The sequence below is a fragment of the Malaclemys terrapin genome, chromosome 15, assembly GCF_027887155.1.
Source record: "Malaclemys terrapin pileata isolate rMalTer1 chromosome 15, rMalTer1.hap1, whole genome shotgun sequence".
Classification (NCBI taxonomy): Eukaryota; Metazoa; Chordata; order Testudines; family Emydidae; genus Malaclemys; species Malaclemys terrapin.
In genome coordinates this window covers 2,073,908-2,100,810 of record NC_071519.1, presented here as the reverse complement: position 1 = coordinate 2,100,810, position 26,903 = coordinate 2,073,908, and the positions used below count along the sequence as shown (strand labels likewise).

At 61.4% G+C, this 26,903-nt stretch overlaps 1 protein-coding gene across 1 annotated transcript in view; it reads right to left on the bottom strand.

Annotated features, from left to right (window-relative positions):
• Positions 1 to 769: 769 nt before the first annotated feature.
• GIGYF1 (GRB10 interacting GYF protein 1) overlaps positions 770 to 26,903 on the bottom strand; it is a 28,491-nt gene continuing 2,357 nt past the window's right edge. Inside the window, 29 exon segments of the mRNA XM_054005329.1 lie at positions 770 to 4,073; positions 4,463 to 4,604; positions 4,692 to 4,855; positions 5,062 to 5,219; positions 5,726 to 5,845; positions 6,733 to 6,884; positions 7,371 to 7,499; positions 8,028 to 8,110; positions 8,212 to 8,312; positions 8,566 to 8,670; positions 9,887 to 10,002; positions 10,351 to 10,517; positions 10,680 to 10,740; positions 10,742 to 10,840; positions 11,300 to 11,445; positions 11,791 to 11,985; positions 12,104 to 12,227; positions 12,800 to 13,020; positions 13,314 to 13,396; positions 13,437 to 13,554; positions 13,871 to 13,911; positions 13,996 to 14,104; positions 14,360 to 14,471; positions 15,000 to 15,095; positions 16,494 to 16,586; positions 16,588 to 16,624; positions 17,651 to 17,730; positions 17,838 to 17,894; positions 18,357 to 18,532. Coding sequence (XP_053861304.1) covers positions 4,021 to 4,073; positions 4,463 to 4,604; positions 4,692 to 4,855; positions 5,062 to 5,219; positions 5,726 to 5,845; positions 6,733 to 6,884; positions 7,371 to 7,499; positions 8,028 to 8,110; positions 8,212 to 8,312; positions 8,566 to 8,670; positions 9,887 to 10,002; positions 10,351 to 10,517; positions 10,680 to 10,740; positions 10,742 to 10,840; positions 11,300 to 11,445; positions 11,791 to 11,985; positions 12,104 to 12,227; positions 12,800 to 13,020; positions 13,314 to 13,396; positions 13,437 to 13,554; positions 13,871 to 13,911; positions 13,996 to 14,104; positions 14,360 to 14,471; positions 15,000 to 15,095; positions 16,494 to 16,586; positions 16,588 to 16,624; positions 17,651 to 17,685 — 3,060 coding nt within the window. The 5' untranslated portion in view covers positions 17,686 to 17,730; positions 17,838 to 17,894; positions 18,357 to 18,532 and the 3' untranslated portion in view covers positions 770 to 4,020.

Below are 26,903 nucleotides of genomic sequence, written 5' to 3'. Positions count from 1 at the left end.
ACACTCCATGTCCAGTCAGCTGCAGTAACTGGCCTCTGCCCCTGGGGGGCACGCTGAGCCGCAGCACCAGCTCGAGGAGCCGCTTCTGGACCTGGGGTGCCCCCATTGGGGGGGATGGGACAAGGGCAGCCCCCCCCCCCCCGAAGATCCACAAGCATCTGGATTTGGGGGGGGGGCTCACCTCCCCCCCAGCCCAGCCTCTTGGGAAAGAACCCCGGAGTCCGGGTCGCCAGCGCCTGGTGTCCTTGGCCAGCTGGTGGGGGGCAGGGAATGAACCCAGGCGTCCTGACTCCACCCTCCCCCTCACCTCCCCAGGTAAGTCCAGCCACTCCCCTGTGGCCAAAGCACGTTCAAGGATCGGCCAGTGGGGGGGCGGTTGTGTGTGTGGCTGCTCTGTGCCCCCCAAGGGTCCCCCCACCCACCAGCGGAAACTCCAGTCCTAGGAGTCAGCCAGGGGCTGGGGAAAGCCCCTCCTACTACTACTTCGCAAAGGAGGCAGATGTTGTGGTAATCCCCTTTAGCACCTGGGGAAACTGAGGCAGGCCCCCCTTTCCCAATGTGAGGGGAAGCCCAGTACGGTTGGTGCAGTGTAGAGATTCCACAGGAAGAACAGGAGTACTTGATGCTGGCAGCCCCATGCTTAGGGTGGTGGGTCCCCCTCACTCCACCCACTGGGCACCTGCCTTTTTTGTGGGGGGGTTAAACACCCCTCCCCCCCCACCCGGAACCGGCGGAGAGATGGCAGGACAAAGAGACCGGCTCTCGCTCGGATGGGGGCAGGAAATATCTACAAACTTTAATTCCACGCGGGCGAGACGCGCACACACAAAAAATGGGGTGGGGGGTCCTTGCCCTGGCTCAACCCCGCTGGGCGGCATGAGAAAGCGCCCGAGTCCAGCGCGGGACACACGTTGGCATGGGCTGGGGCCGCACCGCTTCCAGTTCGTTATTGCTAGATAGAAACCCCACGTCCGGCCTGGCCCGGCGGCTAGCCGGCCACCGGGCTAATACTGCCCCGGCCGCGAGGTCTGTTTCCCTTTTCTTCGGAGGGGCGTGGGAGGGGGGAAAACAACCAATACGAAGATAAGGCAAATTTTGCAGGAAACGCCCCCGCGGTGGATAATAAACGTCTGTCCAGTGGCTAGGCTCCACCGTGGGCCAGAGGAGACTTTGGTTCGGCCCGGCCCCCTGTAGAGTCCGAGCACTCCGGGGGGGGGGCTGGGTGTAAACGCCCTCCCCGCCCCAGTCGATAGCGGGGGGGCGGGGGAGAGAAGCGAACCGGGGAGACAGCCCTTAGCTAGAACGGTCCGAGAGCGACGAATCACCGAATACATTCTTGTGGCAAATTCAAACACGAACGGTGGCTCCTGGTCGCCCCCCACCTGAGCCCAGTCCAGGGGGGCAGCCCGGGATTGAGGTGAGCCGGCTGCTGCAGATCCCGGGGCGCCGGATTGTCCCCCGCTGCGCCGAGAATCCCAAGGGGGCGGGGGGGCTCCCAGCCAGATGCAGGAAGCCGTCAGCTCATTGGTTCGCTGGCCCGAGACGCCGGACCCTTGCCCGCGGGTGGGGTTTCCGTGACACAGCAAACAGGTGGGGAGTAAATCCTTCGGCGGCCTATTGCACGCTGGCCGCGCGGAGGCCACTACAGGCCAATACTGACTGATGGGGGAGGGGGGTGAAAAACCAGATCAGGTCACATCCAAATCCTGTGTCCTTTGATCCATTGACTGGGTGAAGGGAGGAAAGACTCCCCCCCTCTCCCCGCTAACACAGTAACCATGGAACCTCACAGTATTTGTTGTAGGGCCTACCAAAACCAAAGAGGTCCTTGACCCCAAAAAACAACCCCAACCTTTGACATACATCTTAAAAACAAAACAAGTGTCTTTGCCATTTGGTCGACTGAAAAATTCATAAACCACGAACGTTTAAAAAACAAACGGAAACCCAACGGGTGGGGGGCGGGTTAACCCCCAAAGCTGCACTGGTTTGAAAAAAAAAAATACAACACTTGGGTGGGGGAAGGAAGAACACACGCAAGAAACTGTAGTTCGGCCATTCGGCATGCCGCCTTCCACACGGCATTCACAGCGCGGTTCCTGGCTTGCCACAACCGGGGAAAAGCTGCGTGTCATCTCGCGCGAAGGCCGGGAGAACTTTCTCCCCTCCTGCCCACTGATTTCCAATGGGATAACTTGCCGGGGGGGGGGGAGAATAAAATAAAAACGTCTCCTCCTCGGGAAGATTTCGACTCGGAAAGGTACCCTGTGTAGTGGCTACCGTCCCGTGAGACACAACGCCCCAGAGACGGTCTGTAAACAAAGAAACAACAGATCCATACGCGCAATTAAAAAAAAAATATTCAAGCCCAAATTAAAAAAAAAACGAAAATGAACAAACGAACGACTTCTCCCTCCCCTCCAAAATCTGTACAGCTGTATCAGAGAGTGAAATCTCTCACCTCTGCGGGTGGGGATCGGTCACAGACAATTCAACTGGGTCTCAGTTTGTCAAAAATCTCTCTCTCGAGAGAGAGAGAGCGTGACTGGAGCTTTATTGACGTGGATCCAGGGTGCCGGGAGGGGCCAGCGGATTTCGTCTTTCCAATTCTTGTCCAAAGATACATTCATAAATGGGTGCGGGGTGGGGTCAAGCCCCCCCCACCTGCCGCACGCACAAAAATGCTCCTCCGTCCAAAAACAAAAACCAACTGCCCCCCACAAGGGCCATTGGGATGGGGGCACACGTCTAACGAGGCGGGGGAAAGGCAAAATGAATGAGATGCCCAGAGAGCTTAAAATAAAAAAGGGGCCTCTCAACCCCCCCTTCCCCCTCCAAAAAACATGTGCAGAAGAAATCATCTTCCTTTCAGCTGGGCAGCGTCACAATTCACAGGAGGCTGGCTTCACAGGGCGGAGCTTGTGGGGGAAAATCCAGCCAGGCAGGCGGAGCTTGTAGAAGAAATCTAGCCAGGCAGGCGGAGCTTGTTGCAGGGAGTTTGCAAGGCCTGGAAGCTTGCAGGAAGCCACCCGAGACATCTGATCGGCCAGTAACAGGGGAGCTCCGAGGCGTCTGATCGGCCAGTAACAGGGGAGCTCGGCTAGGGGACAGGAACTGGCAGGAAGCCAGGAGAGCTTTGCAGGTTAAAAGCTCTCCCTAAGCCAGGTGAGTAGCCGGAGCTCACAGGAACCGGCGGGAAGAGCGCCCGGCTCCGGCGACTGGAGTCAACCGCCATGGTTAGCGTTACTCCTCCCAGGCCAGCTCCATTGCAGCCGGGCACCACCAGGGAAGGGGAAGTCGGTTGTTTCACGGTTGTGCAACTTTCAAAAACAACAACAAAAAAAAACCCAACACGCAACGTGTCTCTTCCAAAAAAGAGAAAAACAGACATGGCCTCTTGGCGAGAGCAAATCTCCCGTGCGGAGCTCTGTATCTAGCGATATTTACATCCGGCTCCACCGCGTGAGGCAGAACCAGGCCAGCTCGCGGAAAGCGGGCTGGGCGATAAGTGCATTTCTTCAAGTTTTGCTATTTTTGTGTTTTTTTGTTTTTTTATGAAATCTTCTCTTTTCCCCTTCGCGAATTTTCACGTCTCTCCTCGTCCCCGTGTGAAAATAACAGTGTTTCCTAGAGCGATTTTTTTTGTTTTTTTTTAAAGTTTCTTTATAAAAATTTCCTCCAGAATCACCAAAAAAAAAACTTTTTTTTTTCTTTTTTTTTTTAATCAGTTCTTTGTAAAAAGTCTTGATAAAGTGCATCAGCGGGTTGCATTTTAAGGTGCTTCGTGTGTTGGAGAAAGAAGTGCTCACACATACTCCTCTTCCGAAGGCGGGTCGCCGGCGCCCCCTGATCCGAGCGCGCGCGTCACCCTGCCCCCCCGCCAGCCCCGGTGCCCCCTGCTCGCTGGGGGGGCGGAGGAAAGGGGAGGGCCCAGCACGGCCGCCTCATCCTTTCGCAGTGCACATTCAGGTAAGACTGAATCGGTTAAGAAGGCAGCAGAGTTCCTATTGCTACGAGACTTCAGTAGTCGTCAATGCTTTCCACCTCGCCAGCTGGACCATGCAGCGAATAGCCTGGGGGCAGAGCGGGACACGAGGGGTTAATCGGCTACACGGACCCCTCCTGGTCTAACCCACCAGCCCCCATGCCCCTCCCAGAACTGGGGAGAGAACCCAGGAGTCCTGGCTCCCAGCCCCCCTGCTCTAACCCACCAGCCCCCACTCCCCTCCCAGAGTCAGGAGAGAACCCAGGAGTCCTGGCTCCCAGCTCCCCTGCTCTAACCCACCAGCCCCCACTCCCCTCCCAGAGCCGGGGAGAGAACCCAGGCGTCCGGGTTCCCAGCCCCCCACCAACCCCCACTCCCCTCCCAGAGCTGGGGAGAGAACCCAGGAGTCCTGGCTCCCAGCCCCTGTTCCCTTCCCAGCGCCGGGGAGAGAACCCAGGCGTCCGGGCCCCACCCTACCCAGGATGCTGGGGTCAGCGTGCAGCATGATCGGTCTCCTCTTGATCTTCACTGGCTGGCTGCCCTCGAAGGGCGGCTGTTTGGTGCCGTGGTTGGCCGGGAACGGGGAGGGCAGGTTGCCGGAGCTGAGCCACGAGGCTTCCTGGTGGGAAGGGGGGAGGGATTAGTGTGGAGCCCTGCCCCTTGGCAAGCCCCGCCCCCCAGGCGGTGAGAGGAGAGCACCCCCTACCTGCTGCTGCTGGCGCTGCTGGCTGGCTTTCTGCTTGGCGCGCCGCTCCAGGAACTGCTTGGCAAACTCTTTGGCTTCCACCGTGTCGCCCAGGTAGGAGCGGATGAAGTCGTGAACGTCGTAGGGGGACTCCATCTCCTTCAAGAACGCCACCACCGTGGGGACTGCAGGGCAGTGAGGGGGGTCAAGGAGGGCCAGCCCCCTTCGCCCCCCGACCCCCCAAGAACCCACCCACCAACAAGGCCTGACAGCTGCGGAAAACAGGCCCGAAGGGAGGAAACAAGAGCCGGGGACTGAGCCCAGGACTCCAGTGGCTCCCAGCCCCTCCCCCAGGGGCGTACGGAAGCCAGGCGTCCGGGCGCAGGCATACCATCAAGGGTGCTGGAGCTGTTCAGGACGTGCAGCATCTGCTCACACCACTGCGTGAAGCCGTCCTGGGGTTTGTGGATCCCCTGCAGCAGTTTGAGCAGCTTCTCCTCCTCGTCCGTCTTCTTCCGGCTCTGCCGGCTTGGCCCCCCGTAGCTGTCCCTGTGCCGGGGTGGGGAGAGTCAGAGAGAGCCACGGGCCCTGCCGGTGCCCCTCGCTCCCGCCCCGCAGCCCCCCCAGCCCTGCCGGTGCCCCTCGCTCCCGCCCCGCAGCCCCCCCAGCCCTGCCGGTGCCCCTCACTCCCAACCCGCAGCCCTTCCCAGCCCGGCCCGTGCCCCTCACTCCCGCCCCGCAGCCCCCCCAGCCCAGCCCTGTCCCCCCTAGCCCTGCCAGTGCCCCTCACTCCCGACCCGCAGCCCCCCCAGCCCAGCCCTGCCGGTGCCCCTCACTCCCGACCCGCAGACCCCCCAGCCCTGCCGGTGCCCCTCACTCCTGACCCACAGCCCCCCCAGCCCAGCCCTGCCGGTGCCCCTCACTCCCGACCCACAGCCCCGCCGGTGCCCCTCACTCCCGCCCCGCAGCCCCCCCAGCCCAGCCCTGCCCCCCCCGCAGCTCTGCCGGTGCCCCTCACTCCCGCCCCGCAGCCCCTGCCCCCCCCGTGGGCTCACCCGAGGGAGGGGCTGCTGCGGCTGCTCTTCAGGCCCAGGCTCCTCAGGTTCTTGACGCCCTCGTCCCACTTCTCATGGCTGCTCCAGAGCGCGCTGGAGTCGGCGCCCCACTGCGAGGGGCTGCTCAAGCCGAGGCCCCCGTGCTGGGAAGGGAAAGCGCTGAGGTACGGCCACCTCTGGGGCGGGGCGGCTCGTTCCACAGGGGACGGCTCAGGGACACTACTCCTGGGTGGGGCGAGCACTGTGACTGGGGCGGGGAAGGTACTTCCCCAGATGATGGGGAGGAGCAGGGGACCGGCCTGGCTGTGGGCAGGACATAGGAGGTCATAGTGATGGGGGAAGGTTGGGGGCCGGCCCGGGGAGATCCTGGGGGCGGGGCCTGGCTGGAGGCCGGGCCCAGGGAGATCCTGGGGGCGGGGCCTGGCTGGAGGCCGGGCCCGGGGAGATCGTAGGGGCGGGGCCTGGCTGGAGGCCGGGCCCGGGGAGATCGTGGGGGCGGGGCCTGGCTGGAGGCCGGGCCCGGGGAGATCCTGGGGGCGGGGCCTGGCTGGAGGCCGGGGCCTGGCTGGAGGCCGGGCCCGGGGAGATCGTAGGGGGGGGCCTGGCTGGAGGCCAGGCCCGGGGAAATCCTGGGGGCGGGGCCTGGCTGGAGGCCGGGCCCGGGGAGATTGTAGGGGGGGGCCTGGCTGGAGGCCGGGCCCGGGGAGATCCTGGGGGCGGGGCCTGGCTGGAGGCCGGGGCCTGGCTGGAGGTCGGGGCCAGGGAGATCGTAGGGGCGGGGCCTGGCTGGAGGCCGGGCCCGGGGAGATCGTAGGGGCGGGGCCTGGCTGGAGGCCGGGCCCAGGGAGATCGTGGGGGCGGGGCCTGGCTGGAGGCCGGGCCCGGGGAGATCCTGGGGGCGGGGCCTGGCTGGAGGCCGGGCCCGGGGAGATCCTGGGGGCGGGGCCTGGCTGGAGGCCGGGCCCAGGGAGATCCTGGGGGCGGGGCCACTCACCGCTCTCTGCTGCGCCCGCTGCTGCTTGTGCAGCTGCCGCTCGCTCTCCTGCAGCTCCAGCAGGGCCTTCATGCCCCCGGGGGGCTTGCCCAGCCCCCCCCAGGGCGCTGCGCTCTGCGCCTGGGTCTGCTGCAGCAGCTTCAGCACCAGCTCCTGCTGCCGGCACTGCGGGGGCAGGGGTGTTACTGGGGGCAGCCAGCCCAGCCCCGGGGACGTCACCCACATGACCCTCGGCTTCCCCCAGGACCACCAAGTGGGGATCTGTGGGCGCTGGAGGAGGGGGCAATGGCCCCCCTCAGACAGCCAGGGTCTCCACCTTCCATGGGAGCCCCACAATCCCTCTGGAGAGCAGACCAGGGCCCCTAAAACACAGGGGTAAACTGACGCCCAGAGGCGCACTAAAGGAGAAAGAACCCAGGAGTCCTGACTCCCAGCCCCCCCTGCTCTAACCACCAGCCCCCACTGCCCTCCCAGAGCCGGGGAGAGAACCCAGGAGTCCTGACTCCCATCCCCCCCAGTCTAACCCACCAGCCCCCACTCCCCTCCCAGAGCCGGGGAGAGAACCCAGGGCAGGGCAGGGGTGGGGGTCTCTGGACCTCCGGCCAGGGTTCCACAGGAGAAGGGGTCCGTGGAGGTCAGGGGGGCGTTGACCTGTTTCCGCCGATACAGCTCCTCCTCCTCGCGCCGCTTCTGCTCCTCCTGGCGCCGCTTCTCTTCGCGCCGCTTGCGTTCCTCCTCCTCCCTCTTAGCCCTGAGTTCCGCGTCGCGGCGCTCCTGGAGCTGCGGCACCGGGGGAAGGGGGGCAGGGTGGGTGAGGGGAGGGCCCCAGGCTGCCAGAGAGCTCCCCCCCCGCCACCCACTCGGCAGCACCACGATCCCACATAGCCCCTCTGCCGAACGGCAGCCAGGCCCCCTGCTGTAACCCACCAGGCCCCACTCCCCTCCCAGTGCCGGGGAGAGAACCCAGGTGTCCTGGCTCCCAGCCCCCCCTGCTCTAACCCACCAGCCCCCACTCCCCTCCCAGAGCCGGGGAGAGAACCCAGGAGTCCTGGCTCCCAGCGTCCCCTGCTCTAACCACCAGCCCCCACTCCCCTCCCAGAGCCGGGGAGAGAACCCAGGAGTCCTGGCTCCCAGCGTCCCCTGCTCTAACCCACCAGCCCCCACTCCCCTCCCAGAGCCGGGGAGAGAACCCAGGAGTCCTGGCTCCCAGCCCCCCCTGCTCTAACCCCCCCAGCCCCCACTCCCCTCCCAGAGCCGGGGAGAGAACCCAGGCGTCCTGGCTCTGACCCGCGGGGGCCCGGCACTTACTTTCTGTTGCAGTTGCAGTTGTTCTAAGATTGGACCCTGAGTTGAAGAATTAATTGGTATATCCCATAGACTGGCCTCACCGCCTGCGGGAGAGACTGGAGTGTCAGGCCCGGCGCGGCACCCCCCTCGGAACACCCCTGTAGCTGCACCGCCCCCCCCCCCGCGCCACGCTGCCCCCCCTTACCTGCAGGCTGTGAAGCTGAGGTATGCGCGTCCCACAGGGACCCTGTGTCTGGCACGGACATGGATCGGTTCATCGCCGGGATCAGGCTCTGCTCCCCGGTTCTGCAAGGCAAGGGGGTCCCCTGCTCAGCGCTGCGCTCGCCCCCCACAGCGCCCCGGGGAGGAGAGAGCTGCAGCCACCCCCAGGATGAGGCAGCTACCGGAGCCGGGGAGAGAACCCAGGCGTCCTGGCCAGTCAGACCGTGTGCATGCCCCCTGCTCCACCCCAGCTGGCAGCAGGAGAGCGGGATGAATCAGAGTGCGGGGAAGTGGGGGGCTGTGGGGGTCCGGGGGGCTGGCCAGGGGGGTCACTCACCTGGGTTTCAGAGCCTGCAGCTGCTGCAGGAAAGCCGTGAGCTGCTGCTGGGTGAGGTCCCCGGCCGCCAGCTTCTGCTGCAGTGCGCACTGGGCGAACTGCGGCCTGCGGGGAGAGCACTGGGTAGTCACTGCGGGCCCCCGCCGGGGACCCCCACTGCCGGCTCCACGCCCAGCCCAAGGGGGGGAAGTGACGGGGGTCAGACCCACGCCCCACGCCCAGCCCAAGAGGGGGAAGTGATGGGGGTCGGACCCACGCCCAGCCCAAGGGGGGGAAGTGACGGGGGTCAGACCCACGCCCCACACCCAGCCCAAGAGGGGGAAGCGACGATCCAGACACAGGGGTCGGACCAGCCCAAGGGGGGGAAGTGACGGGGGTCAGACCCACGCCCCACGCCCAGCCCAAGAGGGGGAAGTGACGGGGGTCAGACCCACGCCCCACGCCCAGCCCAAGAGGGGGAAGTGATGGGGGTCGGACCCACGCCCCACGCCCAGCCCAAGGGGGGGAAGCGACGGTCCAGACACAGGGGTCGGAGCAGCCCAAGGGGGGAAGGTGATGGGGGTCAGACCCACGCCCAGCCCAAGGGGGGGAAGCGACGGTCCAGACACAGGGGTCGGAGCAGCCCAAGGGGGGAAGGTGATGGGGGTCAGACCCGCGCCCCACGCCCAGCCCAAGGGGGGGAAGCGACGGTCCAGACACAGGGGTCGGACCAGCCCAAGGGGGGAAGGTGATGGGGGTCAGACCTGCGCCCCACGCCCAGCCCAAGGGGGGGAAGCGACGGTCCAGACACAGGGGTCGGACCAGCCCAAGGGGGGAAGGTGATGGGGGTCAGACCCGCGCCCCACGCCCAGCCCAAGGGGGGAAGGTGATGGGGGTCAGACCCACGCCCCACGCCCAGCCCAAGGGGGGGAAGCGACGGTCCAGACACAGGGGTCGGACCAGCCCAAGGGGGGAAGGTGATGGGGGTCAGACCCGCGCCCCACGCCCAGCCCAAGGGGGGAAGGTGATGGGGGTCAGACCCACGCCCCACGCCCAGCCCAAGGGGGGGGAAGCGACGGTCCAGACAAAGGGGTCGGACCAGCCCAAGGGGGGAAGGTGATGGGGGTCAGACCTGCGCCCCACGCCCCACGCCCAGCCCAAGGGGGGGAAGCGACGGTCCAGACACAGGGGTCGGACCAGCCCAAGGGGGGAAGGTGATGGGGGTCAGACCTGCGCCCCACGCCCAGCCCAAGGGGGGGAAGCGACGGTCCAGACACAGGGGTCGGACCAGCCCAAGGGGGGAAGGTGATGGGGGTCAGACCTCGCGGCGCTCGCACTGTACCTGTCCGGCAGGTACCGGTTGATGAGCTGCAGGAACTGCTGATGCTGGAGCTGCTGGTAGAGGGCGGCCGCTGCCAGCTCCTGCTGCTTCTTCAGCCGCTCCTGGTCCAAGTTCCCCTAGGGGGCAAGCGGCAGAGACAGGCTGTGGGGCTCCCCACGGGGAGGGGCGCCAATTTCACAAACGAGGGTGTGGGGGGGGGCTATGACTCCGGCCACCGGACGCTACCGAAGGATTGTGGGGGCACCCCGAAAGGTATATGGGGGGGACAAAGGAGAGGCCCCGGGGCTGGGCCGAGCGGGATCTCCCAGGATCTGGCCTGTTCTGGACACACCGGGCAGTCGCCGGAGGCGGCTCTGGGATTCGGGGCAGGCGAGTGCCGAGCGCGGCAGGCTGGGCTTTTGGGGAACTGGGGGGCCCCCAGGCTGGGTGAGGGGGCACACCCCGTCCCGGGGGGCTCGGCTCACCAGCAGCGGGGGCGGCGACGGGCCCGGCGCGAAAGGCACTCTTCCCCACATCTTGATCACCTCGCCCAGCGGCTGGAAGCCCTCGTCACAGCCGCGCTTCACCAGGAGCGACATGGTGAAATAGCCGGCCTGGAACCACTCCGCCATCTCCTGCGTGGTGAAGGGCCCTGCGGGGGGGGGGGGGGGGGGGGGGGGGGGGGAGGGCACAAACAAGGGTGTTCACGCAGGGACTCCTCGCCCCGCGCTGAGATGCGGCCTCCTCTGGGGCGAGGTGGCCGGTTACCCAGGGACTCCCTGCCCTGACCCCCACACCCCAATCGGCCTCACACCTTGGATCTCCCCCTGAGGATCCTTGTAGAACCACTTCATGGCGGCCTCGTGGGAGAGGGGGCAGGGCAGCGGCCGTGTTGCGCGGCTCCTGGATGGCCTGGGTGAAGCGCTCCTCGTCCATGGAGCTCTCCTGGAGCGAGGCCACCATCTTCTCTGCTTCCTGGGGGGCGGGGGGCAGGGAGCGGGGGAAGAAACCAAGGTGAGACCGGGCCCTGGCCCCCCAAATCTGGGGCCACAGCCGGGGGCGGGGGGGGATTGATGTCTGTGCTGCTCCCACCTTGAGCACAGGCCAGGAGTGGGGGGGGAGAGAACCCAGAAGACCTGGCTCCCAGCTCCCCCTGCCCTAACCCACTAGCCCCCACTCCCCTCCCAGAGCTGGGGAGAGAACCCAGGAGTCCTGGCTCCCAGCCCCCACTCCCCTCCCAGAGCCGGGGAGAGAACCCAGGAGTCCTGGCTCACAAACCCCTCTGCTCGAACCCACCAGCCCCCACTCCCCTCCCAGAGCTGGGGAGAGAACCCAGGAGTCCTGGCTCACAAACCCCCCTGCTCTAACCCACCAGCCCCCACTCCCCTCCCAGAGCCGGGTAGAGAACCCAGGCATACGGGCTCCTCCGCTCACCTGCTGAAGATGTTTCATCCCATCGTCGTCCTCGGCGTCTCCAATGGAGAACTCAGTAGCAGCATTGGTGGTGGAGGAAGGGGAGGAGAGGGTGGAGACCGCGCCCGTGCTGAGCTGCGACGGGAGGCCCAGGACGCCTGGGTCCCCTGGGGAAGGAGGGAAGGGGTCACTACATGAATGTGTTACCCCTTTCCCCCAACCCCCGGAGCTCAGATCCCCCCTCCCCCATAATACCACCCCCGCCTTGGTAGCCTTCGTGACCGCTCTGGGAGCTGTCATTTCAGGCTCTTGGCAGACACAGGTAGTCAGGCAGACGTTAGTAGGTTTCAGAGTGAACACCCTTCATGAAGACACCCAGGAAGCGATTGTTTCAGGCTCTCAGCAGACTCAGGCAGCGCTCAGCTCCAGAGAAGCATTGCAGAGGGAACAATGCATTCTGGGATGGAGGAGACAACCACCAGCCCACCCCCATCGCTCCGCCCGCTTGGTACCTTCCGCAGCAGGCTTCGGCTCCTTGTCGCAGGTGCCGAGGGGCACGGTGGGGTCCGAGCCCCCCAGGGGGGCACTCTCACATTCACTAGTGGCAGTGGCAACAGTAGCAGCAAAGAGGGGGCCCGACAGCCAGAGGGCACCGGGCGGGGAACATCGCTTCTCCTCCGGGGTCATCGAGGGATCCTTCCAGGCCTCTGGGGAGAGAGAGAGAGAACGAGAACGGGTTACCATCTGGGGGGGTTGCCCCAATCCCCCCCACCCCTCCCACACCCTGGTGCAGTGGGGTCCCCCAAAGCCCCCCGCCCGCCTTACCTTTCTCGGGGGCCTCCTTCGAGCTGGGCTCGGCATCCTCCTTCCCTTCCGACCTCTCATCGTCTTCCTGCAATGGATGGAAGTCGAACACATGCTCCTCAGGGATTGGCTCCTTGGGGCTCTTCTGTCAGAGAGGAGGAGGGGCTTGGGGGTCAGAGGTCAAGCCAGGATCCCCAAGTACATGGGGGGGAAGCATCCCACTGTTCTGCCCACACACCCGCCCAGCTGACAGCAGGAGCTACCCCGGGGACAGGACTGGGAGCCAGGTCTCCTGGGTTCTCTCCCCAACTCTGGGAGGGGAGTGGGGGCTGGTGGGTTAGAGCAGGGGGGGCTGGGAGCCAGGTCTCCTGGGTTCTCTCCCCAACTCTGGGAGGGGAGTGGGGCTGGTGGTTAGAGCAGGGGGGGCTGGGAGCCAGGACTCCTGGGCTCTCTCCTTGGCTCTGGGAGGGAGTGGGGGCTGGTGGTTGGAGCAGGGGGGGCTGGGAGCCAGGACTCCTGGGTTCTCTCCCTGGCTCTGGGAGGGGAGTGGGGGCTGGTGGTTAGAGCAGGGGGGTCTGGGGGCCAGGACTCCTGGGTTCTCTCCCTGGCTCTGGGAGGGGAGTGGGGGCTGGTGGTTAGAGCAGGGGGGGCTGGGAGCCAGGACTCCTGGGTTCTCTCCCCGGCTCTGGGAGGATGGGGGGGCCGGGAGCCGGGTACCTTGAGGGGCATGAAGGCGCCAGAGGAGTCGAAGGTGCCCATCTCCTCGTCCTCGTCGTCCATGCACCACTCGGGCAGCCCGTCCTTGTCGTCCTCGAAGCTGTCGCTGCCCCGGTGCCGCCGCCCACCCCGCTCCTCCTCCCGCTCCCGGAAGTCGAAGTCGAACTTGCGGCGCCGGCCCTCGGGGTGCTCTCGCCAGCCAGCTGAGCGGGGTGCACCATCTGGGGGGGGCACACACGCTGAGCGGGGGGGGCACCTCATTGCTGCCCCACCACCGGGGGGAGCCGGGCTGCCTCGAGGGGTGCTCCCGGCCCCACCCACAGACTCACAACGGGGGCAGGACCTGCCCATGACCCGCCCCCAGCCTGCTCTCCTATGGTCCCGCCTACCACCCCACCATGGGGAGGGTCCCCCGAAAAGCCCCGCCCCCAGTCTGTCCTATTGCCCCACCTACCACCCCATTATAGGGAGGTCCCCCACAGGCCCTGCCCACAATCCTCAGAGTCCCCCCCACACACATTCTGCCCATGGGGGACCTCACCTGGGCTGGCCGACCGCCAGCGCTCACTCTCGCGCCGGGCCCCACTCAGCCGCCAGCTGCCCCCCACGGCCGCCCCGGCGGGGGTGGGGCCGGTGCCCCCCGCCCCCCTCCTCCTCCTCCTCCTGCTCCTCCCGCAGCGTCCGCCAGTTGTTGCTGTCCGAGCGGGCGTAGTCCTTGCGGGGGAGTGGAGCCCCCTCCTCGAAGGGAGCCCGGGCTGCGGGGGAGAGGCAATCAGTGGGGGGCCGGGTCATGTGTCCGCTCCCCCCACATCCAACCAGCAGGGGGTCAGCTCCACCTACAGGGCAGCTGTTAAGAGAAGGGGGAGCCCCTCCGCCCCCCAGCAGAGCACCTGGAAGAAGGATAGCTCCCTGGGGGGGAAAGGGGGGCAGAGCCCCCTCTTCCTCAAGGTGTTGGTGTTCTTGGGCATGACTGTGGGGACACCCTCCTCCTCCAGTCCTAGGGTCCCCCAGGGTGTCCCCCTTACAGCCCCCCCCAAAATCTCTCCCCACAGGCAACCAGGAGCCACTTACTTCCATCCCGCCGGGTCGGCTTTTCGAACCGCCGCTCGCCCCTGCCGGAGAGAGAAGGGGAGAGGTCAGAGCCTGGCCCCCCAGTCCCCCACGGGTCCCCCCCAGCCCACGCCCCCCACACTCACCGGTCGTCCCAGCTCTGGCTGCGGTGGATCTCCCGGGCCCCACGTCCGAACGCCCCCTCTGGCTCCTCCGGACTTCTTTGGTAAAACCCACTCTCACCTCGGCCCCGGCCTGGGGGAAATGAGCGCTGAGACCCTGGCCTGAAAATGGGGGGCTTCCCTGCCCCCCACCCACGATCCCCCTGCCAGTGGGGTGGGCGGGGAGAGAGCCAGGAAGAGCCCCCCACCCGCAGTCCCCATTCACCCACCTGTGCCCCATCCCCACCAGTCCCCATTCACAGCCCCCCCTTATTGGTTCCTATTATCCCCACGTCCCCATACCCCACCAGTTCTTGGACCCCGGACCCCCAAATCTCCCCCTAGATACCTCGGCTCCGGGTACTGCCCCTCCCCCGGGAGACTCCAGCGGGAGCAGCTCCACCTCCTTTTCCCATCAGCCTCAGCACCGCCACGCTGTTCACAGACATGGAGAAATTCCTCTGGAACAGAGCCGGGGGGCGGGTTAGCACACAGACATCACTAGATCCTGCCCCAGATCGGGGCTGGTACCCCCATGCCCCGCCCCCGAGCCAGCCAGTCCCCGCCCTGGGGCCAGGTGGGAGCCAGCGCCCCCTAGAGGGGACAGGCCCCTGCCCCATTCCCCGCCCCCCTGACCCAGCCAGTCCCCGCCCTGGGGCCGGGTGAGAGCCGGCGCCCGCTAGAGGGGACAGGCCCCTGCCCCATTCCCCGCCCCCCTGACCCAGCCAGTCCCCACCCTGGGGCCGGGTGAGAGCCGGCGCCCCCTAGAAGGGACAGGCCCCTACCCCATTCCCCCGCCCCCCTGAGCCAGCCAGTCCCCGCCCTGGGGCTGGGTGGGAGCCAGCGCCCCCTAGAGGGAAAAGACCCCATGTCCCATCCCCAGGACTGCCCCTGGGGCTCTCAGTCATAAGGGGGTGCTTTGTCTCTGTTGGAGGGATGGGTTTGTGCAGCCCCTGACACAAGCAGTGGGTGCCCCCCCGCCCCACTACCTGCTCCTCCTCCGTTAATGGGACCAGGGCCAGCGGCTGCAGTGGCTCTTCCTGGAGAATGGCAGCGAATTCCTTATCCTGGAGCTCCTCCGGGACCTGGGCAGGTGCGGAGAGAGCAGCTGGGGGGTGCGGCTGGGAGCGAACTTCCCCTGCCCCTCCCCCCCCCAACGGCAGGGTCACCCCCTCACCCTCCCAAGACACAGGGCTTTCACTTGGGGCACACACGCCCCTGCGAACCTCGAAGGTGGACCCCAGGGTCACACCAGGCGCCCTCATCCCAACCCATTCCCCGCCCCCTGGTCACCTGACATCCCACGGGCCTTGGCGTATTTTACTCCGGAGGGAATTTTGCACCCCTGTGCAAGCACAGAATTTATGTCCCCCGCAGATTTCTTTGATTCCCCGCAGAAAAATGACTTTGACGGGGAAGCAAAGGGATGCCACAAGAGTGGTCATGTGACACACACACACACACACCCCAGCAGTACGTTTCGGGTGCCCAGGGCAGGTGGCAGAGAGGCAAATCACTGTGGGGCAGGGGGCGGGACTGGGGACCTGGTTGGTGGCTCCTATCCTGTGCCATCTCAGCTGCTAGTCCTGGCTGGGCTGGGGAGGACAGGACTTCCTCTTTCCCTGCACGGCATCCGGGGCCGGGTCAGACCCACCTCAGATTTCTCCCCCGGCTGCAGGAAGCTCTGCAAACTCCCCACCCCCGCACTTCCTGCACCCATCGCTCCTCAACTGCAGGGGGAGGGATCCCTGTACAGAGAGCTGCTCTCCCATCCGCCCAATCCCCATGCATCCAGACCCCCTCATAGCCAGATCCTCATGGTGAGCCTCATCACCCCCCTACACTTAGAACCCCCGCCAGGATGAGCCCCACTCCCTCTGCATCTGGACCCCCCACTAAGCCCCCCACACCCACTCAGCCCCAACCACCTTCACCTGAACCCCCCCTGCAGAGCCCCATTACCACTGCACCCAGAACCCCTAACAAGCCCCTGTGCATCCAGAACCCCCACTGAGCCGCCCGCACCCAGACTGCCCCACACAGAACCCCCATGCATCCCCCGCCCCCAACTTGGATCCTGCCTTGCTGAGCCTGCCTGCCCACAGCTGACACAGAGAGGCAGAGCCCCGGGATGTTTCTGGGGCCAGGCTGGTCCTTGCGCTGTGGCTGGGTCGGGTGCAGCCTCACCGCCAAGTCCGTGTCCCAGGGGGCGTGGGAGCTGCAGGGGGATCTCCCACCTCTGTGCAGCCAGTGGCCTGTGCTCCCCACTGTCAAGTTGGAGCCTCCACATTTATTTGCCAAATAAAATTTGTAGACTTTTTAAATATTGTGCGCAGGATTTTGATTTCTGGGGGCGCAGAATTTTTAATTTTTTGGGCGCAGAATGCCCTCAGGAGCAATACTCTGCAGCACCCCACTGGGCAGCCTTGCTCCGCCCCGTTGCCCGGCGTGCGGGAAGCCTCGGGGCACGGACACACACGCACCTTGTTCTCTTTGACATAAAGTGCTAGCATCTCTTCTCTGCCGTAGCGATAGTCCGCGAGCTTGTACTTTGGCATGGCAGGAGAGGGTGGGGGGGGAGGCCACGCTGCCCCCACTGGACAGCGCACGGAGCCTGGGGGTGGGCGGGACAGACAGAGTCAGCGACGGGGCCAGGCTCTGCAGACACACGGCCACATACGCAGAGCGAGGCCGCAAGGAGCCTTCAAGGGGGTGTGACGAACTGGGACTGTTCTTGCTGGGGTGTGGGAATGCTGACAGGGGAGTGTGACTAGGATGGTCTGCATCGGAGGATGGGAGTCGGCCCGAGGGAACATACCTGAGCTTGTAACATGAGAACCCAGGAGGGGGTTGGAGGTCAGGTGACTCCGGGGCCCGGGAAACTGAACAAAGGCTGTGGGAGGGGTCGCTGAAAGCAGAGTGCTGGAAGCAGGCTGGAGAGATGGCTGGGAGGCAGAGATGGCTCTGACCCCCCAAGGGGGGTGGGCTGGCATGCCCTGGGACCCCAAGCTGGACCTAACTGAGGGGGGTCCTGTTGTCTGTGCCTGCAAGACCTATCTTGGACTGTATTCCTGTCATCCAAATAAACCTTCTGCTTTACTGGCTGGCTGAGAGTCATGGTGAATCGCAGGAAGCCGGGGGTGCAGGGCCCTGACTCCCCCAATACTCCGTGACAGGGGGGCTTCAGGGTTAAGTTAGAATAAGCTAGAGTAGGGAGTGCTGGGAGCCCGGACTCTTGGGTTCTCTCCTGGCTCTGGGAGGGGAGGAGGGGCTGGTGGTTAGAGCAGGGGGGGCTGGGAGCCAGGACTCCTGGGTTCTCTCCCCGGTTCTGGGAGGGGAGTGGGGGCTGGTGGGTTAGAATAGGGGGGGGCTGGGAGCCAGGACTCCTGGGTTCTCTCCCCAGCTCTGGGAAGGGAGTGGGGGCTGGTGGGTTAGAGTGGGGGGGAGGGGCTGGGAGCCAGGACTCCTGGGTTCTCTCCCAGTTTGGGGAGAGGGGTCTAGTAGCTTCATTATCACCTTCTTTGCCCCAAAGTTAAGGGCCAACCGGTGTTTGTGGATCTCTCTAGGGATCCCCAGCTCCCTGCACCCCCCCCCAGGTTCCCCATTCTCTGGGCCCTACCCCCCACTTCCCCGTGCTCACCATTCCGGTCCAAAATTGAGCGTCTCGGCAGCCATCGTGCTCTGTGTGTGCGTTGGGTTTAGCTTCTGTTGTCCTATGACCTGGACGGCGAGGAAGGAAACCGGGTGATGAAAGGTGGGGCGCCCCCATCCCGTCGCTCTGGGCTCCCTGACCCGACCTCTCACAGCCCCCCACCCCCGTTCCTTACCTGCTGGCTACAGCCCCACGTCCCTCACTGTAGGAGGCTCGGCCCACGGTGCTGAACCTGCAGCCAGGAGACAGAACCCGAGGGGTGCAGGGTTAGGATCAAGGACTATCCCCCCGCCCCCACTGTCTCCCCCTCCCCAGGCCTTACCAGTGCAGATCAACTGTGGGTGGGGGCTCAGGAGGGGGAGTGCTGGAGGGGAAAAAGTAGGGGGGGCTGTCAGCCACTCCCCATTGGCCCCCCAAAACACTGCTTCATTTCAGACATCTACCATTACCTAAGGAATAAATAATTCTAGCCCATCCCCCCACTCCCCAACATTACCCCCCAAATCCTCCATATGCCTTCACCGGGAACCAGCTCCACAGTCTAGGCGAATGGAGGGGGCGGGGGGGCTGGGAGCCAGGACTCCTGGGTTCTCTCCCCAGCGCTGGGAGGGGAGTGGGGGCTGGTGGGTTAGAGCAGGGGGGCTGGGAGCCAGGACTCCTGGGATCTCTCCCCAGCCATCAAAGTGTTTCTCACCCAGATAGCAGCGGCTTGTGGGTCCGAGCACGCTGGGGGCGGGGGGATTTCCGAGGGTGGGGAGATCTGCGGGCGCCCGTCTGGCCGGGTCGCTAGCTGAGCACGGATGCTGATGAGGCTGCTGGGCCTTTCTCCCCCCACGCCGGAGTCAGAAGCCGGATTCACATTGGGAAGAGCTGCTGGGGGGGAAGAGAGGGGGAGCATTAGTCCACACGGTGACAGATTGGGAGAGAACTGGCTTCAGACTGCTGTACCCTGCAGAGCGTAGCCCCCAGCATGTGGGATGGAGGCGATTCTCCAGTCAGCAGTATAGGGTATAGGACATACAGGGGAGCAATTCCCATCCCAGCCACTGGAGGGCACAGGAACATAGAGCTTCCATAGTGCTGTCCTTTATGCAGGAAGTAAGGCAACGGGACTTTCCCCATCATCACCAATGGCTGGAGAGAGAACCCAGGAGTCCTGGCTCCCAGCCCCGCCCTGCTCTAACCCACCAGCCCCCAAACCAGAACTGGGCCTGGAAGCCAGGACTCCTGAGTCCCTGCCACATGCTGATGCAGTGCTGAGAGTTCCACAGGCTCTTTGGGACCAGAATGCCACGTCCGTCTCCCCCGGTGCCGTCAGAGACCCAGCTGGGCCCAGCCAGTCCAGTCTGGGGGGGGAAGGGGAGGGAGGGAGGGGAGGGAAGGTTGCATAACACTCATGTCAAGATTGTGAGAAACCACAAAGGGCAAAGCAGCCAATCCTCTGGTAGAGCCACCGCCGAGAGCTAACGGACAAATGCCAAACTGTGGGGCGCTTAGGCAGAGCCGGGGAGAGAACCCAGGAGTCCCGGCTCCCAGCCCCGCCCTGCTCTAACCACTACACTTTGCTCCACAACTCACAAACATCAGGTTCCTACCCCCTAGGCCAAGGCCTTTCGGAGGCAAAGCCCCCGGAGCGAGAACCCGACAGGAAACTGCCGCATCATTTCGAACCAGGGCGCCCCTCCCAACCACAGGCCTGGGGAGGCGATTTACCAGCCGGGGGGTTGTAACCCAGCCAGGCATTTGTGATACTTCGGCGAGGGGCCCCACCCCGGCCGAGAGCAAGGGATCTGCATTATTCCAGGCACCACGCAGACCCACCAGACCAAAACAGAGAGAAGAAGCCTGCCTTTGCCTCCTTTGACTTGGGGCAGGGTCTGTCTCTCGCCGTGTGTCTGGGCAGCGCCCGGCACAACAGGGCCCTGATCTCAGCTGGGGCAGGGTCTGTCTCTCGCCGTGTGTCTGGGCAGCACCTGGCACGACGGGCCCTGATCCCAGCTGGGGCAGGGTCTGTCTCTCGCCGTGTGTCTGGGCAGCGCCTGGCACGACGGGCCCTGATCTCAGCTGGGGCAGGGTCTGTCTCTCACCGTGTGTCTGGGCAGCGCCTGGCACGACAGGCCCTGATCTCAGCTGGGGCAGGGTCTGTCTCTCGCCGTGTGTCTGGGCAGCGTCTGGCACGACGGGCCCTGATCTCAGCTGGGGCAGGGTCTGTCTCTCGCCATGTGTCTGGGCAGCGCCTGGCACGACGGGCCCTGATCCCAGCTGGGGCAGGGTCTGTCTCTCGCCGTGTGTCTGGGCAGCGCCCGGCACAACAGGGCCCTGATCCCAGCTGGGGCAGAGTCTGTCTCTCGCCATGCGTCTGGGCTGCGCCCAGCACAACGGGGCCCTTAATGAGACGCGATATATCGATCCCGGATAAATCGATTGCTACCCGCCGATACAGCAGGTAGTGAAGACGTACCCTCGGACTTGTCAACCCAAAGCCAGCGGTGTTCTGACTCTTTCCAGGAAGCTATTCTCCCAGGCACGCTGAAGTTACCCATGCTCAGCTCCCTCTCATCCAGCCCCAAAAGCCCCCTCTGACTTTTACTCACGTTTAACAAACAGATTGTAATCTCTTGGGAGCAGGGACCTGGCACAATCGGGGCCACAGTCCGTGACATTAGCTGTGATACAGACACCAGAAACTTATCACAGTTAGAGGTCGGACCGGCTCCTTCTACAAAACGTGAAGACAGATACCCGCATCATCCCTCCCCGGCTCCAACCACCAGCCCCCACTCCCCTCCCAGAGCTGGGGAGGGAACCCAGGAGTCCTGGCCCCCAGCCCCCCCCTGCTCTGACCCACCAGCCCCCACTCCTCTCCCAGAGCTGGGGAGAGAACCCAGGAGTCCTGCCTCCCCACCCCGCCCTAACCCAGTATGGCCCCCTCTCCATCTCGGTACAAGCTACAAAATAGACAGCCGAAGTTGTGAAAAGCGAGCAACGATTTTGGACCCCCCGACTTGTCTGATTTTCAAGGGATCAGTGCTCAGTGCCTTCAATCCAACTCACACCCCCCCTTCCGATGTCTCAAGTCTGAAACACACACACCCTTCCAAAAAAATTTCATCCCCCAACAATCACCACATGGCGACTCTGACATGTAACAGCTGTGTTAAACTCACAGAGAGGTGAAGCCCAAGCATTATGCCCATCGCTGGCTGTTTTTAAATCAAGATGGGATGGTTTTGCTACACCTCAGACAGACAACGGACTCCGGGCCTTGGAGACACTAATAATCTAGGCTGAGCTCCAAGAGAAGTAGGGAGACAGATTTTTCTGCCCCCGCATACAGCTGTGGTGAGACCAATCCTGCAATAATGTGTCCCGTCCTGGGGTCCACATTTTGAAAAGGATGCGAAAGAACTGGGGACTTAATAGAGTCTATAAGGCCATGAATAATATACTCCCCACCACACACCAGTCAAGAGTCACGGGTCCTAGCCACGCAGATCGCAATATGGGGTGTACCTCCTCCAGCACCTCGAATGCCCCATAACAGCTACGTGGGTGAAACCAGACAATCACTACGCTCTCCAGAGAGCTCAGGGCAAAACACGAGACAGGACAGCACCAGCCAGCCGTCACTCCGCGTCTGACCACTCGGTCCCCTTGGGAAGACATGCCCAGGCGCTTGAGTGGAGTTACGAATTTGACACTAAAAACCATCGCCTCAGACACTGGTTTTAAGTCTCAATTTCCTCGCATCCCCGGCCGCCAGCTAACCTTAATCCCATTTTAAGTGGTCTCTCGCAACGTGGGTTAACCACTTTTGCTCAACAATCTACCCCAAAACTCGGATGGAGCTCAGACGCTCCGGTTTCCTTCCCGGCCCAAAGTTGGTCCGATAAAAGATAGTCCAATCAAAGACGCTGTCTCACTCACTTTGACTCAATCAACGAACGCCCCCAAACTAGAGAATTTCAGCCAGCCGCAAACCCAGAACTTTGGGCGGAATTAGAGCGGGTTTGGAAAGAAACCCAAGTTTTGGTTTCAAAGATCATAGACTCGAAGGACTGGAAGGGACCTCGAGAAGTCTCCAGTCCAGTCCCCTGCACTCAAGGCAGGACTAGGTATTAACTAGACCATCCCCCACAGGTGTTTGTCCAGCCTGCTCTTAAAAATCCCCAATGATGGAGATTCCACAACCTCCCTGGGCAATTTATTCCAGTGCTTAATCACCCTGACAATTAGGAAGTTTTTCCTAATATCCAACCTAAACCAACCTTGCTGCAATTTAAACCCATTGCTTCTTGTCCTGTCCTCAGAGGTTAAGGAGAACAATTTTTCTCCCTCCTCCTCGTAACAACTTTTATGTACTTGAAAACAGTGATCATGTCCCCTCCCAGGCTTCTCTTCTCCAGACTAAACAAACCCACGTTTTTCAATCTTCCCCCATCGCTCAAGTTTTCTAGACCAGGGGTCGGCAACCTATGGCACGCGTGCCAAAGACGGCACGCGAGCCGATTTTTAATGGCACGCTGGAGCCTGCCGGGACTCCAGCATGCTATTAAAAATCCTGCCCAGCCCGGCCTGCTCTCCACTGCCCTCCGCTCCCCCCGCGGGGGCAGGGAGCAGAAGCATAGCGGTCCGCACAGGGTGGGCAAATGACCCCACTCTCCCAGCACGGCAAGCCGTGGGGTCCGCGCTCCTGGGCCGGAGCGCGGCAAGCTGCCGGCCCCTCCCGCGCCTTCTCTCCTCCTCTGGAGCTCTGCCACCGCGCACGCGCAGCGCTCTGGGGGTAGGGGCTGCGTGCTCCCGCGGGGCAGTGTTTGGCTCCGCGGGGAGGGAAAGACGCTCCCCGCTCACCCGGAGACCTGCCGCCGCGTGCACAGAGCTCTGGGAGCCGAGGCTGCGCGCTCCCGCGGGGCAGCTTATCAGGTTCTGCGTGGAGCTTCATGGTAAGGGGTCCAGGGCCGGGGGGGTTGGATAAGGGGTGGGCGTGGGGGCAGTCAGGGGACGGGTGGGTTGGATGGGGGGGGGGTCTCTGGAGGGGGCAGTCAGGGAGCAGGGTGGATTGGATGGGGCATGGGAGTCCTGGGGTCTGTCAGGGGGCAGGGGGTGGATAGGGGTCAGGGCAGTCAGGGGACAGGGAGCAAGGAGGGTCCTGGGGGGGGGCAGTTAGGGTGGGGGGTCTCTGGAGGTGGTGGTCAGGGGACAAGGAGCTATGGGATTGGGAGTTCTTAGGGGGGCAGTCACCCAGCCCTCTCCCCTGAGCCCTGACCCCCCACACACACACCCTGCCCTCTGCCCTGAGCCCGCACACACCCCAGACCCCTGCCCTGAGCCCTGTACCTCCCCCATACACACCCAGCCCTCTGCTTGACTCCTTCATCCCACCCCCACAACCCTAGCCCTGACTCTGGCACCCCCACACATCCCCAGTCCCCCTCTGCCCTGACACCTGCACTGCCCCACATCCCCAGCCCCCCCACACCCCATGCACCTGCCACATCCCCACCCCCACCCGGAGCACCAAACAGGAGCTCCTGCACCCCCCCCCCCACATTCCCATCTGCACCCCTCTCATCAAATGGGAGCTGCCCAGGTAAGTGCCCCACACCCGAACCTCCTGCCCCAACCCTGAGCCCCCTCCCTCATTCTAGCTCCTGGCCCAACCCTTCACCCCCAGCCCTGTGCTCAGTGCACTGCCACCCTCAGCTCAGTGCAGAGAGAGGAAGAGAATGGCCAGAACCAGGGAGAAGGTAGGTACCCACTGTATGTGGGGAGGGCCGGGACCCCAGACCGGCAGTGGGCTGAGTGGATCCGGCAGCCAGGATCCTGGCTGACAGGAGCCGGTGGATGGAACCCCTGAACGGCAGTGCGCTGAGCCCTGCACAGCCCACTGCCGGTCTGGGGTCCTGGCCGCTGGCCCCACACAGCCCGCTGCTGGTCTGGGGTTCTGGCTGCCGGCCCCTTGCCAGCCGGGGTCCCGGCTGCAGGCCTTGCTCAGCCCGCTGCCGGCCTAGGTGAACAGAACCCCAGACCAGCAGTGGGCTGAGCGGGCCAGCGGTGTAAGATCAACATTTTAATTTCATTTTAAATGAAGCTTCTTAAACATTTTGAAAACCTTGTTTATTTTACAATACAACAATAATTTAGTTATATAATATATAGACTTATAGAGAGAGACCTTCTAAAAAACATTAAAATGTATGACCAGCACGCGAAACCTTAAATTAGAGTGAATAAATGAAGACTCAGCACACCGCTTCTGAAAGGTTTCCAACCCCTGTTCTAGACTATTCATCATTTTTGTTGCTCTTCTCTGCTCCAAGTAATGAAGGATCCCACCCCCCAGGTCTTTGGAATCATCTAGTCCGGAGATACAGGAGAAACTCGGAGTTACGACACACCTCGTTTGGAACAGATTTGACAAAGTAGGAAATTGTTTCTGCACTGGTTTCATTTAAATTAAGATGGTTAAAAGCACCACTTTTCTTCTGCACAGTAAAGTTTCAAAGCCGCAGGAAGGCAATGTTCCGTTGTAAACTTTTAAGAACAACCGGAACGTTTTGTTCAGAGTTATGAACAACCTCGGTTCCCTGAGGCATTCGTAATCCTCATATTCTCCTGTCCTCAGAGAGCCAAATTAGCAATCAACATTACCCAAATGAGCCACAGCGGTACGAATATATCATTTCATTTACTACAGTGCTATAGATTCATATTTAAACAGTATGATGGGGAAATCATGTTCATATATTCCCACAACAAAACAGCTGACCAAGTATTATTATTTTATCAACTACCATGGGTCAACAATGTAGTAAAAAAGCATCCTGATTGGATAATAATTATATCACGTCACATGCTGCAAAGAGGAGATGCGTTATAAAGCCACTTGCAGCTCACGAGCGGCAGCCGGAGTATCACTGATTTAGTCTGACCATCTGGGTGACGCTGCCCGGAGAGTTAATTTCTGCTTGAGCAGAGCTCTAGTAAAAATGTCCAAAGTAGCAATACAAACCAGGTAGTGATCCCAAGTCTAGCAAGACCTAAAGGCTGCCTAAACTCGAAGCTAACGGCAGCTCTGTAAAGTTAAAGCACAAATCTATTCACCGGACCATAAAAACAGCCCTGACTCCTTGTTCTATGTACGCAGGCTTGGATTTTTATCAGTAAATGCTGGTAAACATCAATTTCACCAGACACACGCAAACCCCAGGAAAAAAATATTTCCACTGATAACAGAAATGTACAGCCTGGCAAAAGAAGAAAAACGCTGCTTGAAAACTTACTAGAATTTGTCTGTTTTGACACGGGACGTCGACAATGTGTTCTAATGGTTAGAAACCTTTAACTTTTTGAATCTCAACATCTACTGTCATTAAATAACAATTTAATAATTTCCCCTCAACTGTGAATTTAAAAAAAAAAAAAAAAAATCAATAAAAATATTTTAAAATGCCCTAATATAAAAATCAATAGTATCCATCAAAATTATAAAATAAAGTAAAAATTGAATTCTGCTCAGCCTATACAAACACCAAACAGTACAGACAAAGAGCACAGATGTGAATAGATTCCAGGAAAGCAGATACACATTCAAATATACCCAATAGTTAATAAACAGGTTTGGATTTTTTTAAATAATTTTGATGGATGGTTTATTTTTAAGCATTATTTTGATTGCACAGTTGCGGTTTTAATCAATTTAAATGTTCACATTGGCAGGAAATTCAGAGGGGCCAGTCAGTCATCATTTAATTACCACAGAGGGATATTCAAAAAGTTAAAGCTTTAGAACCGTTAAAACACATCGTCAACGTCACGGTCAAAACCAACGTCAATTTCACAGGAGACACCCAATCCGCGGAAAAAAAATATTTCCATGGATAATTGAAATTCATGGACAAAGTAAGAAAAATGCTGCTTGAGAACTTCTTAGTTTGATTTAAGGATAAGTTCTCAAGCAGCGTTATCCTTACTTTGCCTGTCTGGAAATGTCAACTATCCAGGGAAATATTTTTTCCATGGATTGCGTGTGTCCCGTGAAATAGACAATGACAGATATTTATAATAGAAATCGAACCTTCCAAGCCTCTTAATAATAGTGCACGACCCTCTTGGCACGTTTAAAAAAATAAACAGCCTTAACGCCAACCTATATCCCTCGCCCAATTCAAATACTCAGTTCACACAAGCATACATAAGAACGGCCAGAGTGGGTCAGACCAAAGGTCCGTCTAGCCAGTATCCAATGCCAGATGCCCCAGAGGAAATGAACAGAACAGGGAATCATCAAGTGACTCATTGATGGACCTATCCTCCATGAACTTCTCTAGTTCTTTTTTGAACCCTGTTATAATCTTGGCCTTCGCAACGTCCTCTGGCGAGGAGTTCCACAGGTTGACTGGTCGTTGCGTGAAGAAATACTGCTTTGGTTTGTTTTCAACCTGCTGCCTATTCATTTCATTGGGTGACCCCTAGTTCTTGTGTTATGAGGAGTAAATAACACTTCCTTATCTACTTTCTCCACACCAGTCATGATTATATAGACCTCCATCATATCCACATCTGTGCTCCAAACCCAGCCTTCACTTTATCCCATCTCTGCTTCCCCCCACACCTGCCCATCCAGCTCCCTCCCCCGCAACTAAACCCACCTCACTGTGGCACTACCGTGACAGTTTCAGCCATCACTTTGTTGATTCTGCCTACGTCTGTCGGGACCATCTACTACTCGGTGTTTGTACAGCACCACACGCAGAGTACCCGGGGCCAAGAGCGGGATCCTCTGAATAAAGACTAATTACGATGACCTATTCAAATTTACACCTCCATGAACTGAGGGTAAATTTCTTGACAACTTTAACTCAGAGCCCCCGACCCTTTTCACCCCCACCATCCCGCATAAATTTCCACCACCAGAATGAACGCATGGCCGCAGTTATAACACACGCGCCTCATGCCAACTCCACAGAGCATGAACTTTCAGGCACCTGAAAGCCAGGAGGGGTCATTACATCGTCTCATCCGACCGGCCGCCCAGCACGGAGCAGAGAACGTTCACCCCAGGAATCCTGCACCAAACCCACCATTTCCACTTGAGATGCTGAGCGTATCTTTTAAAAAGACACACACACAACCCCCGATCCTGATTCAGACTCCAGGAGGTGGGTCACTGGGTCAGTTGTTCCAGTGAGTTAAATTTCCCGCCCCAGGACAAACCCACAACTTGTTTTGAGTCTGAATG